The sequence below is a fragment of the Xenopus laevis genome, chromosome 4L, assembly GCF_017654675.1.
Source record: "Xenopus laevis strain J_2021 chromosome 4L, Xenopus_laevis_v10.1, whole genome shotgun sequence".
In the NCBI taxonomy this organism is placed as follows: domain Eukaryota; kingdom Metazoa; phylum Chordata; class Amphibia; order Anura; family Pipidae; genus Xenopus; species Xenopus laevis.
Genome location: NC_054377.1, coordinates 51,193,360 through 51,209,501, shown reverse-complemented (window position 1 = coordinate 51,209,501; position 16,142 = coordinate 51,193,360). Strand labels below are relative to the sequence as shown.

Here is a 16,142-nt window from a genome sequence, read left to right as displayed (position 1 = left end):
CCTTCGTCTCCTTTGCCCAGACCCCTGCAAATTTTAATAATCTTGCTCCCACAGGAATCTGGACAGGCCTCATATCATTGTTGCTTGGCTTGCCTTTTGGGGGATCTAGCTTCCTTGGGTCTGAACCCCTTGAACACATTGGACTGCCCTGTCCTCCAAGTGTTGGCACGAAAAAACTCCTTGCCTGGTCTGTAAAATCTTGAGTCATCCCTACGTCTAGGCATGAAACGATCCTGACGTCTAGGAGGGTTCCTAAAACGTCTGGGAGTTTGAGGGAGAAAAGTGCTCTTCCCTCCTGAAGACTTATTAATGATCTCCTCTAACGCCTTTCCAAAGAGCATCTGCCCCTCAAAAGGAAGTTTACATAGAACATTCTTAGAGGCAGTATCCGCAAACCAAGCTTTAAGCCACAAGGCTCTACGGGCTGCGACCGAAAAAGTCATACTTCTAGCCGCCAATCTGGTTAAATCCACAGCAGCCTCGAGACAAAAATTGCATGCCATCTTGATGTCTTCCAGAACCTGCAAAGACTGCTCGCTTAAAGTCTCCTCATTGGTATCAACAGCCACTGACTCTGTCCAAAGAGACATGGCCTTGATTACTGAAATTAGCGAGACTGAAGGCCTCAACATTGCCCCAGCAACCAAATAGGTTTTCCTCAACTCTGTCTCCATCCTCTTCTCCATAGGATGCTTAAGTGCTGAGAGATCATCAATTGGTAATGCCGTCTTCTTAGAAAGACGTGCTACAGGAGCATCTACTGTAGGGGGAGAGTCCCAAACCTTGGAGACTCCAGCAGGAAAGGGGTAGAACTTCTCCAATCTAGGTTCGACCGGAACTCTTCTTGGTCCCTTCTGCCACTCGGCTGATACTAACTCCTCAACTTCCTTATGCATAGGAAAAGTTTGTCTCACCTTTTTGGAGACAAAAATGGGCGTGGATGTCTGCTCCTCATCCTGCAGAGTAAGGGAATGCCTCACAGCCCTGATCAAGGCTGGAATTAATTTGACATCAAAAGAGGGATCGGATTCATCCTCCGTATCTTCCTCTTCCTCAGACTCTTCATACGGTACTTGTTGTCTAGGATTTGAAGGGCCTGGATTCACCGTTGCTTCCTTAATGCCCTGTGACACAGCTTGAGAAATCCATGACAAGATATCCGCTGGAGACGGATCAGATAAGGCAGACTCAGCCCCCGAAGGGGAAGCTTGACTATCCAGCTCTACGGATCTTGCTTTTTTGCTAGCTGGAGCAGATTGACCAAAGTCTTTGTCAAGCAACTCGAGGATGCATTGTTTGCAGAGCCTCTTCCCCTTAACAGCGGGATTCTTGCAAGCTCTGCAGACTATCACAACATCAGATTCAGATCCAGAAGCCAACCTCTTTTTCCCAGATGAATCTTCCATCTGTAAGAAACAATTTACTTTCAGTACAGATAATGCCTCTTTTCGAAGTAAACACTTACCTGAAAGTGACTCACCATAACCTGAGGGGCGGCACAATTCTCGGCAGCCGGCAATCCTAAGGAGCCTAAGCACAGTAAAAACTACCAGGCCAAAGGCAAGGATGCTGAAAACCGGTTAAGAACTGGCGCCAAAAGGCGCAGCGTGATGACGCCGGCGCGGGCGTCAGAAGTAACGCGCACGCGCGAAAAACGCGCGCCCGCGAAAAACGCGCGCCCGCGAAAAACGGCCGCGCGCGAAAAAACGCACGCGCACGAAAAAAAACGCGCGCGCACGTGCGTACGCGCCGGCAAACAAACGCCAAGCGAGTTAGAGTCAACAGACCTGCAATCCCCGGCCGCTAAGAGGGATCCCCAGAGCGAATGCGCTAAGGCGAACGCTAACCTGGAGCTTCAGGCGGAGAGAGGCCAACTGCGCCTGGATTCCAGCCCTAAAAAGGACCGGGTGAGCCACAAAAGAAAAAAATATACCTCCTGCAGAGGACACCGCAGAGAGAAAAAGAAGACAGGGAGGAAGTAGGTAGGTGGGGCTTTAAACTCTGCTAGGGGACACATCTGTCAGTGGGAGGGGATACCCGTCAGTTAATGCTGACGGGGGATGGCCAGGGAAATATCTATGCCCAGAGGATATTCCAGGATTTTTCCACCCTCTGAGACAAGTTGCAGACTGCTTTAGATGAGGTTTTATTCACCTTCATTTGGATAGCTAAAAATGACACCAGTCTCACTCAGCACTCGATGGACATGTCTTTTTTTCAACCTCATCTGCCATGTAACTTAATAGACTAACACATCCTTTTCAAATTTGACCTCAGAATCTCTAGAGAGCCATATTTCTGGTTACAATATTCCTGTTAACCACTTCATTTCCCATGTATAAAATGGCTTCCTTTCCTTCCTTTTCCTTCCTTGCTGTATATCTTTCTTTGATTTTCTTTATTTTTATCATGAAGATATAAGTATTCCTAACTATGATTTCTGATTCAGGCAGGAACTGTATCGTCAGGTGCCGATCACTGGAAGAGGAGTATGGCTTATATACAGCTAAAAAGGATGATATTGGTGAGCAAATGCATTTAATGAAGTTGAACATAAGGGGAACTGGAACACGGTTCAGTTTGTGGCTACCTGTGCTTCATACCTGTGCTTCAGTAAGGAGTGTGCTGTGCCATTTGGTTTTCCATTAGTGTGCATTATTTGCACTTTTCCAAAAAGAGCTAATGAGCCATATTGTGTGCTGTTTAGAAATTGTGCTAAAGGGCTACTTCAATTCAGGTCTGGACTGGAATTCAAAAATAGGCCCTGGCATTTTAAGTACACAGATGCCCAAACAGGTCCCCACCAGACCAGTGTCTATGGCATAATACAACAGTCCCTTTTTAAAACCAGTGCAGGTTTGAACCCAGCTCTTAAAAAATACTCAAGCATTCTGTAACGAATACTTTTGGATGCAGCTGATCAGTAATGCTTGTGTGTCGAATCAAAGGTCCAAGCACAAAGGAGTTGTTGAGAGCACAGTGTCTTATGCCCATGTGTCAGAACAATGCAATGTTATAAGCTTGCTCCTCGAATATTCAAGTAATACTATTTTATATTATATTGGTATCATTTGCAAAAAAAAAGCGTAAAAGGTGTATTCTAGGCAAACATTTCAGGAATTAATGTATACTCCCTTTGTTTAAATCTTTCTAAAAATATATATAGATCATTCTTTTTATATTTAGCATGTAAAAATGTATCTGGAATTAAGAGCTATTTACAATTGCGTTTTTTAAAAAATATTTTCTATTGCTAAATTCACCTCAAAGTGGAAATGTGTACAATTTCTAACTGACCAATTTTATCCTCAGTTTCATTAATGGAGAATCCAGACAATGAAATTGTGTTATACTTGATCCCCAGAGCTGTTGACAGGTTTCAGAAACAGCTTGGCAGATACCCAGGTAACTGTTACAATCATGGATTGTACAGGGGATTGACCAATGATTTAAGATGACTATAGGCTAAAAGATCCACTCATTTGGCGACATCGCCAAACGAGTGGATCTTTCCCCAATATGCCACTAACGGCATGGCTATATCGGAGGTGATTCGAACGTTCGGCCGTGTGGCGTATCGAATTACGATGTGCCAAGGGGCTCCGACGGGTTGGTCGGGTAAAAATCAAACCTTTCCGATCACTATCATGGCTAGATATCGATTGGGAAGACTGTCAAATTGGTCTAAATGAGAGATATCGGCAGCTTTATCTGCCCGTGTATGGCCACCTTAATGCTAAAAACATTAGACAAGGCGCTACCAGCTACTGAGAATTGCTTAGTAATGTGAAACAGCAATTGGATATATTTAGTGATGCATGTGTGCAAAATATACACACACAAAGTCTTACACAATTTACAATTGTATATTTACATATGGATAATACTGTATGTTACATGTAAATGATCATCTAGAATAAAGTAGTGACAAACCAAAACCATGATACCGTATATACTCGAGTATAAGCCGACCCGAGTATAAGCCGAGGTACCTAATTTTACCTACGAAAACTGGGAAAACTTATTGACTCTAGTATAAGCCTAGACACAACTACAGCCCTGTCTCCCAGATGCGCACATTCTGCCAAAGCGACCCCCCCAGCGATCAACCGGACTTCTTTGCAAAGTTGATGGTGACAGAGAATTGCCAAATGGATTACTGTGTGCATTGTCCCACTGTCCCACTACCATGTGCAGAGGGTGCTGTTTGATATTGCCATCACTGTTAATCTTTCGTATAACCAACAGAGGGCGCTGTGTGATATTACAGTCACTGTTATTCTTTCATATAACCAACAGAGGGCGCTGTGTGATATTGCAGTCACTGTTAATCTTTCATATAACCAACAGAGGGCGCACTGTTATTCTTTCATACAACCAACAGATGGCGCTGTGTGATATTGCAGTCACTGTTATTCTTTCATACAACCAACAGATGGCACTGTGTGATATTGCAGTCACTGTTATTCTTTCATATAACCAACAGATGGCGCTGTGTGATATTGCAGTCACTGTTATTCTTTAGTATAACCAACAGAGGGCGCACTGTTATTCTTTCATATAACCAACAAAGGGCATTGTGGGATATTGCAGTCTCTCCCCAAGTGTACTGTTGGTATAGGAATGATTAAAAGTGACTGCAATCTCAGCTACTTGGGTCGTACCGCTGACCCGAGTATAAGCCGAGGTAGACTTTTTCAGCACATTTTGAATGCTGAAAAACTCGGCTTATACTCGGGTATATACGGTAATAAAGTAAAATAAGCAATTTGGAATCAATTTGGAAAATAGTTTTTCCAACATACATAGCTTGTATTTTGCTGGTGGTGTTTGGCACAGCCTATATGTATAGATTTTTTAAACTAGATCTCACTGTATGTGAAAGAATCCTTTATCCAAAGATAACTGTCCCAAGGCTTTTTTGTCATAAAAAATGTTGTTTTATTTAAATTAGCATTAAAATTCAGTTACAAACAACCCCACCAGGCCCACCTTACGCGTTTTGCACCCTCCGGCGCTTAGTCATAGGTGTATCTAAGCGCCGGAGGGTGCGAAACGCATAAGGTGGGCCTGGTGGGGTTGTTTGTAACTGAATTTTAATGCTAATTTAAATAAAACAACATTTTTTATGACAAAAAAAGCCTTGGGACAGTTATCTTTGGATAAAGGATTCTCTTGTATGTTATCGCCTGAGAACTGGGGCGAGTCCCTTAGGCTTAACTAATTGGAAATCAGATGTGGACTCCCAATTGATGTATAATATAAAACTCACTGTATGTGACATATCAGTCACAGATGAATTCACAGATCAGATAAGTACTATGTCCCCTCAGGTTATTTAACATGAAAGGAATGTTTTAATTTTACATATTGGTGTTTGTAGAGCACACTGGCTATCTTGAGCACTTGGATTAATTGAGTTACTGTCTATCCTGCAGGCATTTACAATTACCAAATTGAGGGCAATATTGGGAAACTGAAGAGTTGCCTTAATGGTTTGCTTCAAGAATATGGTCTAACCCTGACCATGAAAGATGAGTATATAAAAGAATTGTAAGTTTCCATTTTATGGCATTTTTCTAGTACGTTGTGTCTTTGCAAAAATCTATTGCAGTGTACAGCCGTGAATAGAAACACATTACAAAAGCCTATGAATACTGTGGCCTATAGTAATGAATACCCTTAATTTGACATCACTATTGATCTGCCATCATTAGATATTTGTAAAATGTTATGCCTGTGTAGCTATATTCTAGGCATGTTTTCGTAGGCTGTCATGACAAAAGGCTGTCATGACAAAACTCCCAACATATTGGATTGAGCTAAGTAGATACAATGGGCATTTTCTTTTCTGGCTATAAGTCAGACACAGGAAAGCACACAGTTGAAAAATTTCAGCAATTATGATAGCATGCGGTTCTTTTCCATGGACAACGTCAGGAAATGATTTGTGCTGAAAACAAAATAATTGATTTTTAACATGGAATAATTTATGAATGGAACTGATGCCATTTTATTTACCTTAAAGGGTCTTTCACCATTTATTTATAATAGTTTACTGCTTTTAAATGTGAATGCTTTGATTTTGTCTACTATTGTGAGCTTTCACCACTATAAGGCAAATATACTTTGGCACAGAGGATAGCATTGCATAGGCCCTCCTAGACTATCTGTCTCTCTATAAAAAGTACCCAAAAATGTTGTATAACACCCTCTATGATATAAGTCTTTAGAGAAACGTGTTAATAAACTCAGCAGATGACAGGAAATTATACAAACAATGTGGCATTGAGTCACCACTTTTTATTTCTTGTCATCCTAAATACAAATGGTTTAACTAAATTAGAGAACAACTAAATCAGAGAGTATCATGGCAGACATAGCATTTTCCCTCTAGACTTATTTTTTGTGGGCAGAGAAATGGCTGATACCCCCTCCCCCGTGTCTTCTGCTATTTGAAACAATATAAATTGCCTGACATGAAAATGTATATATGAGCGATTTCAGGGTCACTAACTGTGACAGGTGGTATTAATATATGTGACTAGAGTTGGGGGTTGTTGGGTGGAGAAATGTTTGCTACTGTGCTATTAGCCTAAAGATAAATGCCTCAGATTTAATAGTATGCCAGTGGTCTGAGCTTAGCCAGCCATAGCAAGAATAAGACAGTTATACCTAGTGATGAAAGCACAGCACAAGGCAAGTAAGCAGACTCGTTTCCCCTCAAGTTAGCCTCCTGTGTTCTTATTTACTCTGTCTCCTTTGCCTATGAACATGGAATGATGGAATTGCTTTAGACAAGTCATTTGTAGAAAATAGGTCAGCAGCTAAAGACTCGTTCAGCTCCTGTCTGTTGGCTCATAGTGACATATTTTACTTTTGTTTTTCAGCTGTACATATGGAGCTGCAGAACCTTGCTTCCTTCTTGGTAATATTTTATGCATTTATAAGGTTGCGGAGGGGCCAGGATCGCCTCTTGGCACTTACCTCCTCTGTCGCCAACCCCTAGTCTGGTCCCCTGTCTTTGCCGACTCTCTGTGCTTTTTTTCTTCTTTTTGCGATCCTGCGCAGGTTCTCGTACATTGTTAGCAACACCTTGCGCATGCACACTTGGGCGGCCTTGCTTAGGGCGCCGCAAAAGTATTCAACCCCCCTTGTCTTTTTACCTATTTTGTTACATTCCAACTTGTAATTTAAATGTTTCTTACTCTTATTTTATGTGATGGATCTGCACAAAATAGTCTTAGTTGGTGAAGTGAAATGAGAAAAATATATATAAAAAATAATTAAAAAAAAAAAGCTGAAAATTGTCATGTGCATATGTATTCATTGCCTTGAATCCCATAAAAAATCCTGGTGCAACCAATTACCTTCAAAAGTCACATAATTAGTGAAATGAAGTCCTCCTGTGTGCAATCTAAGTGTCACATGATCTGTCAGTATAAACACACCTTTTCTGACATGGTACCACAACAAACCTGTCAAGAGAGGGCTGCCCACCACCGGGCAAGGAAGGCATTAATCAGAGAGGCAGCACAGAGATCAAAGGTAACCCTGAAGGAGTTGCAGAGTTCCACAGCAGAGACTGGAGTATCTGCCCATAGGACCACAATAAGCCATACACTCCATAGAGCTGGGCTTTATGGAAGAGTGGCCAGAAAAAGCCATTACTTAAAGTTAACAATAAGAAGGCACATTATGAGTTTGCCAAAAGGCATGTGGGCAACTCCCCAAATGTATGGATGAAGGTGCTCTGGTCAGATGAAATAAAAATGTAACTTTCCGACCACCAAGAAAAATGCTATGTCTGGCGCAAACCCAAAACATTCCATCAAACCAATAACACCATCACCACAGTGAAACATGGTGGTGGCAGCATCATGCTGTGGGGATGTTTTTCAGCAGCAGGGACTGGGAAACTGGTCAAGGGAAAGATGGATGGTGCTAAATACAGGGATATTCTTGAGCAAAACCTGTGTCAGTCTGCCTGTGATTTGAAACTGGGACAGAGGTTCACCTTCCAGCAGGACAATGACCCAAAACATACTGCTACAGCAACACTTGAGTGGTTTAAGAGGAATCATTTAAATGTGTTGGAATGGCCTAGTCAAAGTCCAGACCTCAATCCAATGGAGAATCTGTGGTCAGACTTGAAGATTGCTGTTCACAAGTGAAAACCATCCAACATGAAGGAGCTGGAACAGTTTTGCCTTGAGGAATGGGCAAAAATGCCAGTGGCAAGATGTTTGATGCAAAAAGTGGTTCTTCAAAGTACTTACTTTAGGGGGGGGTGAACAGTTATGCCGCTGAAGATTTCTGTTATTTTGTCCTTTTTGTTGTTTGCTTCACATTAAAAAAAAAGAAAAAAAACATCTTCAAAGTTGTAGGCATGTTCTGTAAATGAAATTGTGCAAACTCTCAAACAATTCATTTTAATTCCAGGTTGTGAGGCAACAAAACATGAAAAATGTCAAGGGGGGTGAATACTTTTGCAAGGCACTGTATGTATATGTATATATATATATATATATATATATATATATATAGTGATTAAATGCTGATGCACACCAGGATTTTTTCGGTCCACGTTATCAACGTTTCAGTCCACGTCTGGAACCTTTATCAGGATTGATAAAGGTCCCAGGCATGGACCGAAACGTTGATAAAATAAAGTAAGCTAATATATATATATATATACATATATATATATATATATATATATATATATATATATATATATATATATTTGTTGCTATGCTACTTTATACTGGCTCTTAACATTCCTGCCAATTGTGCAACCTAGGTAGCATGACTGTTTAAAGGGGAACGGCACATAAAACATAACTTAAGCTTTTTGAAAAGTAAACATTTCAAGCAACTTTGCAATATACATCGATTAAAAAATATGCAGACTTTTCATGATTTTCAATGGTTTCTGACAGTTCCGTAAGACTAGCCCCCTGCTGATCTCTCTGACTACTTTGCTGAGCTGGCTGACTACTGTTACTTTGTATCATTAGTCAGCAGTCCTCAGCCTGCATCCTCCAAACCCCACAATTCCCTGCACATGTGATTTCAATAAGAAACAGAATATCATCAATATAAATGCAATGCATTGTGGGTTATGTAGTTCATGCATGCTGTCTGTAAGCTGTGGAGAAGTTGTTACAATTTGTAACATCAGTTTTTAGTCCCTCCTTTCCTGCCAGGATTCAAATGATGCAGAAAGAGAACTGTTAACCAGCTAGATTGCAGCATAGAAAATGGCATTTATTCATACTTTTTGAAGAAACAGGTAACTGCGATGGGTATATTAGGGGTTTCTGTGTTATGTGGGTCTCTTTATCAAATTTTGGTTTGGAAGACGGAGTTCCCCTTTAAAATTAGGCATCATGTTGCTATTAAAGATGACTAGTACTGCATAGTTCTAAAACAAATTGGAAGAAAATGTAATTGTACTTGGTCTGTCTTTGTCATTTTGGTTATGAAATAAAAAACACTTATTCAGGCTGCTGTAATAAATGTTCAATTTTTTTTGCTTTATTTCAGGTGCTGCTGCTCAAGAAGCCATTAAAATAATCATCAAGCAGTTTGTCATCTTTAAGACTTTCATAATACCTTTATCTATAACGCCATTCTTCAAACATCTGCAGCTTTCCAGCTCTAACTACATTGTAGAAATATAGGTGTAAATGTATTTTCTTTATAGCAGTTTATTGTCTGTGACTTCCTTAACTTGAAAATCTAAAATAAAAAAACAGTTACTATTAACTACATTGTCTTGATATTTAAAAACAAAAGTACAACATGGGCACAGTTGTGTATATGCATGGATAACAAGTGCAGAACAAGCAGAGAATAAGGAGACATCTCAGTAAAGCATTTTTGGATGTGTCTACAAATTACTTGTGACTTTGTGCTGTCTTATACTTACATATATACAAAAAATGACCATTCACAATAATGTACAATAATGTTTATAGTAAGAGTGCTTACCCCCCCCCCAAACCATTGTGTGTGACTTTCGCATACAACTGAACAGAAATACGACGGAATATAATTTAAGAAATAAATAGGGGCCAAAAATGTTTTGGGCAGTAGCCATGAAAATATGCTTGCCAGCAGAAGCATTCCTCTTTGTGGCACAGATGCTGCACCACTTTGCTTATAGGCTTCCCTCTCCCTCTGTCCTTTTAGTACTGAATTTTTATACAAAAGTTTTAAAACATTGCACTTTCTTCTCAAGATACAGCACAAAAGACAGAAAAAGCATCTTTTTTAAGAATTAAAGGAACGTTATTTTCAGTGAATTTGTTTTCCTCAAGGACATACCTATAATAGTCTAACAATACAGATGTATGTAGGGGAAAGGCTTCACATTCCTCTGTGGTTTCCATGGTTCTGTCAGTTGGTTATTGAAAGGCTACAACTCTATCACTTCAACAGAGTGAGCTGTATCTGCAGTCCCCTGCTTCCTCTGTTTTTTAAGAACCTGTTCAGAAATCTGGGCTGTAAAATGGAAAAAAGTATTATAACAACCTCACCCCTCCTATCACGCCTCAGTGCCTTATAATATCCTTATACTTTTTAATGGGGGCACATTATTTATTATTATCTAGTTCAGTGCTGTCCAACTTCTGTCGTACCAAGGGTGTAGGGCCAATAATCGTAGCCAGTGTTAGCCACTCCCTGTTTTAGACCACACCCATGTTACCACAAGACCATGTCCACATTAATATCACATCAAAAACAAATGGTTGGCGTTCATTGCAGGGAAAATGTTGAGTCATATTAAGACATACCCTTAAATTCATATACCTCCTCTTCCCCTGTGGATAACACAGTACCGCCCAGAACATGATTAAATACCTTAGGGCCCCTAATAAAAATTTCCAAATGCTAACAAACCCCCAGAACAAATACCAGGCTAATGCTCCACAGGCAGAGCATGGCACACAAAGAGAGCATAGGGGAGACAGAGTGTGGCACACACTGGCAGAGTATGGCACACCCAAGGAGAATAGGATGAGCAGAGTATGGCATGCATAGCGAGCATAGGGCAGACAGAGTATGGCACACCAGGGAGCATGGGGCAGGCAGAGTATGGCACACACAGGTAGAATAAAGTAGTCAAAGTATGGCACACACAGGTAGCATAAGGGAGGCAGAGTATGGCACACACAGGGAGCATAGGGAGGCAGAGAATGGCACACACATGGAACATAGGGCAGACAGAGTATGACACACACAGGGAGCATAGGGAAGACAGAACAGAGCAGGAGACAGAGAGACAGCGTGAACAATGTGACCAGTTTCAGTCTGGTTCTCAGGTGTGAACAGTACAGGGCTTTCAAATCTTACACATGCTAAGCAGACACAGCAGGCAGACTTTCATGTGGAGGGCCACACAAGGGGGTGTGGGCCACCAGTCTGATCTAGTTGAACACAATGGATGGCCGGTGGCGCTGATGGCTTTGCTTAGAGAACGTATAAAAGATGGATAGTATTGTATTTAAACACATAACTCGGCAAAGGCTAATATCGTTTAACCAAACTTGTCTCACAGCAGGATATGGGCCCAACACGATCAGACATTTTACATAATGACTTGGAAAAAAAACCAGACATTTAAAATCTGTTTTACATTGCATTAGTTCCTGTGTGTAAATAATCAGCAGAATAGGCTGTGCCCTACTGGTTCCTTTATTGAGACGAATGCAAAAAGACCAAACCAGTTGCCAAATGTAGCTGGGTTACAAAAGGTGGAATCAGCATTGCTACTGCTCTGGAAGTTCATCCAGAAACTAACTAAAAATGTACATATATTTGACATTGCATTGTAACCTCCATTAAATATGAACCACAACAGTCTGGTGTCACTTGGAAAAAATAAAAACAGTAGTAGTAGTATTGACTTTCTCAACTGCCACAGAGCTTTCAATTTTACATCAACAGTAAGCATGTCCTACTTACTAAGCCTCAAGGTAAGCGTGTAGCCCCACCTTTGCATTTTCTTTCTGGGGGGAGCATGTCGTGACAGCAGAAATGCTGCCCAGGACCATTAACTCGCCAAAACCCATATTTCCTTACCATCTGTGATGTCTACTTATACTCAACCACAGTTGAGTAATTTAGGTAATACAACCACGTCTAGTGTGAGTGCAACTACTGCATCCACAATGTTCTTATATATTGGCTCTAATATGGGCTCTCTGACTTGCACACTATGCTAGATCCCCAGAATTTTAGCCATGGGCACAGTAGCTTGAAAGTAGCCAACAAACTGGCGATAACCCTGGATGTGGGACTGTATATTAAAGCACTCTTGTTAGCCACTCTCCTTCCCAACAGGTGCTTAAATTCTTTCCTCCTATAAATCAAGATATTTACACGTATCAACAAACTCCACAGCATTGTTACAATGTTTAAACTTCATTTACATCAGTCCCTACCCCAGTTTAACTTTCAATAAGGTCCTTATCACAATCACACATATAGGGCCAGGACAGCCCATGCACAGAGAGAGCATATCCTTGAAGATATTGCACTGGTTGGACTGGAGCTACTGCTGGGTCCTAGGTTGGAATCAAAACACGGTACCCCCAAAGGTTCAAGGCCCCACTGCTGCCCAGTGACAAGTTTAATTTGCTGTTACTCTACATTTATGCCCTGGGTTCAATATGAACAAATACATTTTACTTGTGCTGGACTGGACCTCTTGAGTCTACTAGGAAACATCAAATATAGGGAAAACTAATACATGTACAAGTTTTTAGCATGATGTAGATAATGGTATTCTGGAATTTTGCAATTGGTTTTCATTTTTTTTATTATTTGTTGGTTTTAAGTTATTTAGCTTTCTATTAAGCAGCTTGCCTTTTTGCAGTTGCAGCAATATGGTTGCTAGGTTCCAAATTATCATAGCAACCACATTCATTTGAGACTGGAATATGAAGAGAGGGCCTGAATAGAAAGAGGAGTAATAAAAATTACATTTTTAGTAATGAGTAATAAAAAATACATTTTTAGTCTTATAGAGCATTTATTTTTTAGATGGGATCAGTGACCCCCATTTGAAAGCTGGAATAAGTCAGAAGAAGGCAAATAATTCTAAAACCATTAAGGCCAGTTCAAACATTGCTTGTAATAAGCCATTCTATAACATACTAAAAGTTAAATTGAAGGTGAACCACCCCTTTCAGAAAAAAACCAGCTGTTTTACTCTTCTGCACATGCTTTGGCCTGATTATCAGCGTCCGCCTTATCAACTGTGGGGTCCAACTGAGACCATTCTGTAAGGGCTCCAGACTGGGTGTTGCTGGCTGAAATGCCACATGAGCAAAAGGCAGACTGATCAAAGTGCTCTTATTGCTCAACGCTTTCCATTTTTCTGCTCATCTTGCTGTAGTTTCTATGCATCACTCGGCTTCCCCACTTATCTATATATCACCCATTCTCTGCAAAGCATTATTCCCTCTATTTCTTCCTCATCATCCAGGATTCTCCTCTCCCCGTTCCATTTTCTTTCCTCTATGCTATGTTTCTCCCATTTTTCTGGCCTTCTGTTTTTCTATTTTCTTAGTCCTTCTCTTAAACATTCATCATTCTTTCCCTTTTAATCCCCCCTTTCCTCTCCTTTTCCTAAGCAAAATACTCAGTGCCTGGACTGCCTTGTCATTTTGTCTTTCTTTCAGTTCTCTTCTTTCTTTCCTATCCCAGCTATTTGTTTTTCCAGTTTCACAACCAATTCCCCATTGCGCTTTCCCTTCTGATAGACTTTGTCTCCCTTTACACTACTCTGTTGCATCAGACCACTATGAGGTGTCACTTTCTGCTCCCAACTTATTTCCTGTATGGCAAAGCTGTGTACACTGCCCTTCTTCCCTTTCCTCACAGGATGTTAAGTGTAACTCCGCCCCTCCTGTGAGAGAGCAGCAGCAGCATAACAAATGTTGTGTGAGTCTGCACTGCAGGAGGACAACACTGACAGCTTGAAGGAAGTCACTTGAGGTGTGCAACCCTGACATACTTCCCCCTCCCCTAATTCTCCTCTCTGAATTGCCTGTCACCTCCTTCTGTGTCTGCGCTGGTAATGGGTCCCCATTGGGCCCAACAGGTCCAATCAGCCTTAGGCTGGCCCTTGTATTTATAATCACTGGAGGGGGGTGCATAACATTTGGTAGCACACAGTGATTGAACCTTTCCGTAATAAAAGATAACATAGCACAACACAGTGTTATATGGTATTTTAGCTGCAATATGCTATAAATCTTTTGCAGACTTTGTGGCCACACCCTCAAGTACAACACCCTTTTAATCAAAACATAGGCCCGGGTACATCAGTATAATTACTACTAAAATTGGATAATACGCATATTAGCCTTAAATGTTTCAGTTCTAAACTAATCTAAACTAATAATCTGAGTATAATCTAAACTAAATAAGTAACTATGGATAACTACAAAAAATTGGTAATCAACATATTTACCCCAGATGTGCCAATATAAATGTAGAAATGGACAATGAGCATTCCATTAACCCCAGACATGCCATTAAGATTAATGCAGAAATGGATAGATTGAAAGCATCACCTCTCATACACTTGCACAAGCAGAATACAAATACTACAATTTTCTTCTGATTTAATGCTCCCACATTGCTTGTCTCTCTCAGCTTCCCTCTGCCTGGCTCCTGTAAAAAGTCCAAGATGGCTGTGTATTCCACAGTGGGAGCTGAGAAGAACGGAAGACATATGGAGCAATGTGGCACATCTGGGACAGTGGACTGTGAATTTAAAATCAGGACTGTCCCAGGAATAGCAGGACAGTTGGGAGGTATGAAAGTACCAATTATGTACCAGTGTATTGCATGAGTCATGGAATATGTAGCTTGCCATTACTAAATATAATATTTTCTTGCTTAAAGCAATAGCTAGGCTAGTATCACACATTGCCATTTAAGCTGCTGATGTTGGGGAATGTAGTCCTGCTGCAGTCCAGACTCACAAAACATTTGCTACTGCTGCTGCTCTCTCACAGGAGGGGTGGAGTTACAGTTAACATCCTGTGAGGAAGGGGAAGGGAATTGTACACATCTTTGTCAAACAGTATATAAAGTGGGAGGAAGCAGAAAGTGACACCTCATGGTGGTCTGGTGCAGCAGTGGAGTGTTAAATTATAACTAAACCCCTCCAATAAGGAAAGTATATTATATAGTCCCCCTCCCTGCTTCCTCCCCACATAGTTCATTATTCCAGTAAGTGTCCCCAACAGCATGCTCACTTATTTATGCAGGGTAGTGTAGTGGAGCTTATGGGTGCTGTCTTCTGGATATTTGGTCTTCTTGGGATCTTCTTCCTTTCGGAAATTCATAGATGTTGTGGTGCATGCGCAGTTGATATGAATACCAAACTGTTCTAAATGCACATGTGCCAAATACGATGTTCCCTTACAGTAGGAGACCGAAGATCCAAAAGATGGCACCCATGACCTCTGCTGCGCTGGTCAGGCTCTAGTCAGAGTGTGTGCTTAGCAAAAATATTTCCTTTCCTTAATTCACCTTTTGGAATGTTTTAACCCCACATAAATAAAATGAAAAGTCATATGCAGTTTTTTACATATTGGGTTCCTTTAATTGTTTTTAGAATATGTGGATTGCTGTGCGTGTCATATGACAGGTATGGAATCTATTATCCAGAATGCTTGGGACCTGGAGATTTACTGGCAATGGATATTTCTGTAATTTAAATCATTCTACCATTAAAAAAACAATTAAACATTAAATAAACCAAATAGGATTCATGCAGCTTAGTTACCATCAAGTACACAGTACTGTTTTATTGTTACAGAGGAATGTATGGACTCTATGGGAGATGGATTTGGAGCTTTCTGGATAATGGGTTTCTGGATGAGGGATCCTATACCTGTTATTTTATATAATGTATAAATGTATGGTAATGTTGTTTGTTTGTTGCTGCTTTCCTTGATTGTTGCCTTAATTATCTACTTCTGACTTACCACACTCCTACCATGCCATACATTTTTGGTTATCCCTTTGGTTAAGGATGGAGCCAGAATGAAAACACGCACTAAGTCATTAAAATGCAAATCTGTAAATTTCAGCAGGATTGCATCAGGATAAGC

The 16,142-nt window shown here is 40.6% G+C and overlaps 2 protein-coding genes across 4 annotated transcripts in view; both read left to right on the top strand.

Moving 5' to 3' along the window:
• LOC121403013 (NEDD8-activating enzyme E1 regulatory subunit-like) overlaps positions 1 to 9,771 on the top strand; it is a 32,114-nt gene extending 22,343 nt beyond the window's left edge. The window contains exons 3-6 of one of the 2 annotated variants that reach the window (XM_041590162.1): positions 2,450 to 2,524; positions 5,439 to 5,553; positions 6,891 to 6,928; positions 9,550 to 9,771. In XM_041590162.1, coding sequence (XP_041446096.1) covers positions 2,450 to 2,524; positions 5,439 to 5,553; positions 6,891 to 6,928; positions 9,550 to 9,686 — 365 coding nt within the window. In that variant the 3' untranslated portion in view covers positions 9,687 to 9,771. Of the gene's footprint in view, positions 1 to 2,449; positions 2,525 to 5,438; positions 5,554 to 6,890; positions 7,181 to 9,549 lie in introns of those variants that run through there. The other variant, XM_041590161.1, reaches the window with a different exon arrangement.
• Positions 9,772 to 13,907: 4,136 nt separating this feature from the next.
• The window catches only part of LOC108704824 (telomere repeats-binding bouquet formation protein 1), a 32,733-nt gene continuing 30,498 nt past the window's right edge, over positions 13,908 to 16,142 (top strand). Inside the window, exons 1-2 of one of the 2 annotated variants that reach the window (XM_018241508.2) lie at positions 13,908 to 14,010; positions 14,674 to 14,834. In XM_018241508.2, the coding sequence (XP_018096997.2) occupies positions 14,708 to 14,834 (127 nt within the window). In that variant the 5' untranslated portion in view covers positions 13,908 to 14,010; positions 14,674 to 14,707. The remainder of the gene's footprint in view (positions 14,011 to 14,673; positions 14,835 to 16,142) is intronic. The other variant, XM_041590160.1, reaches the window with a different exon arrangement.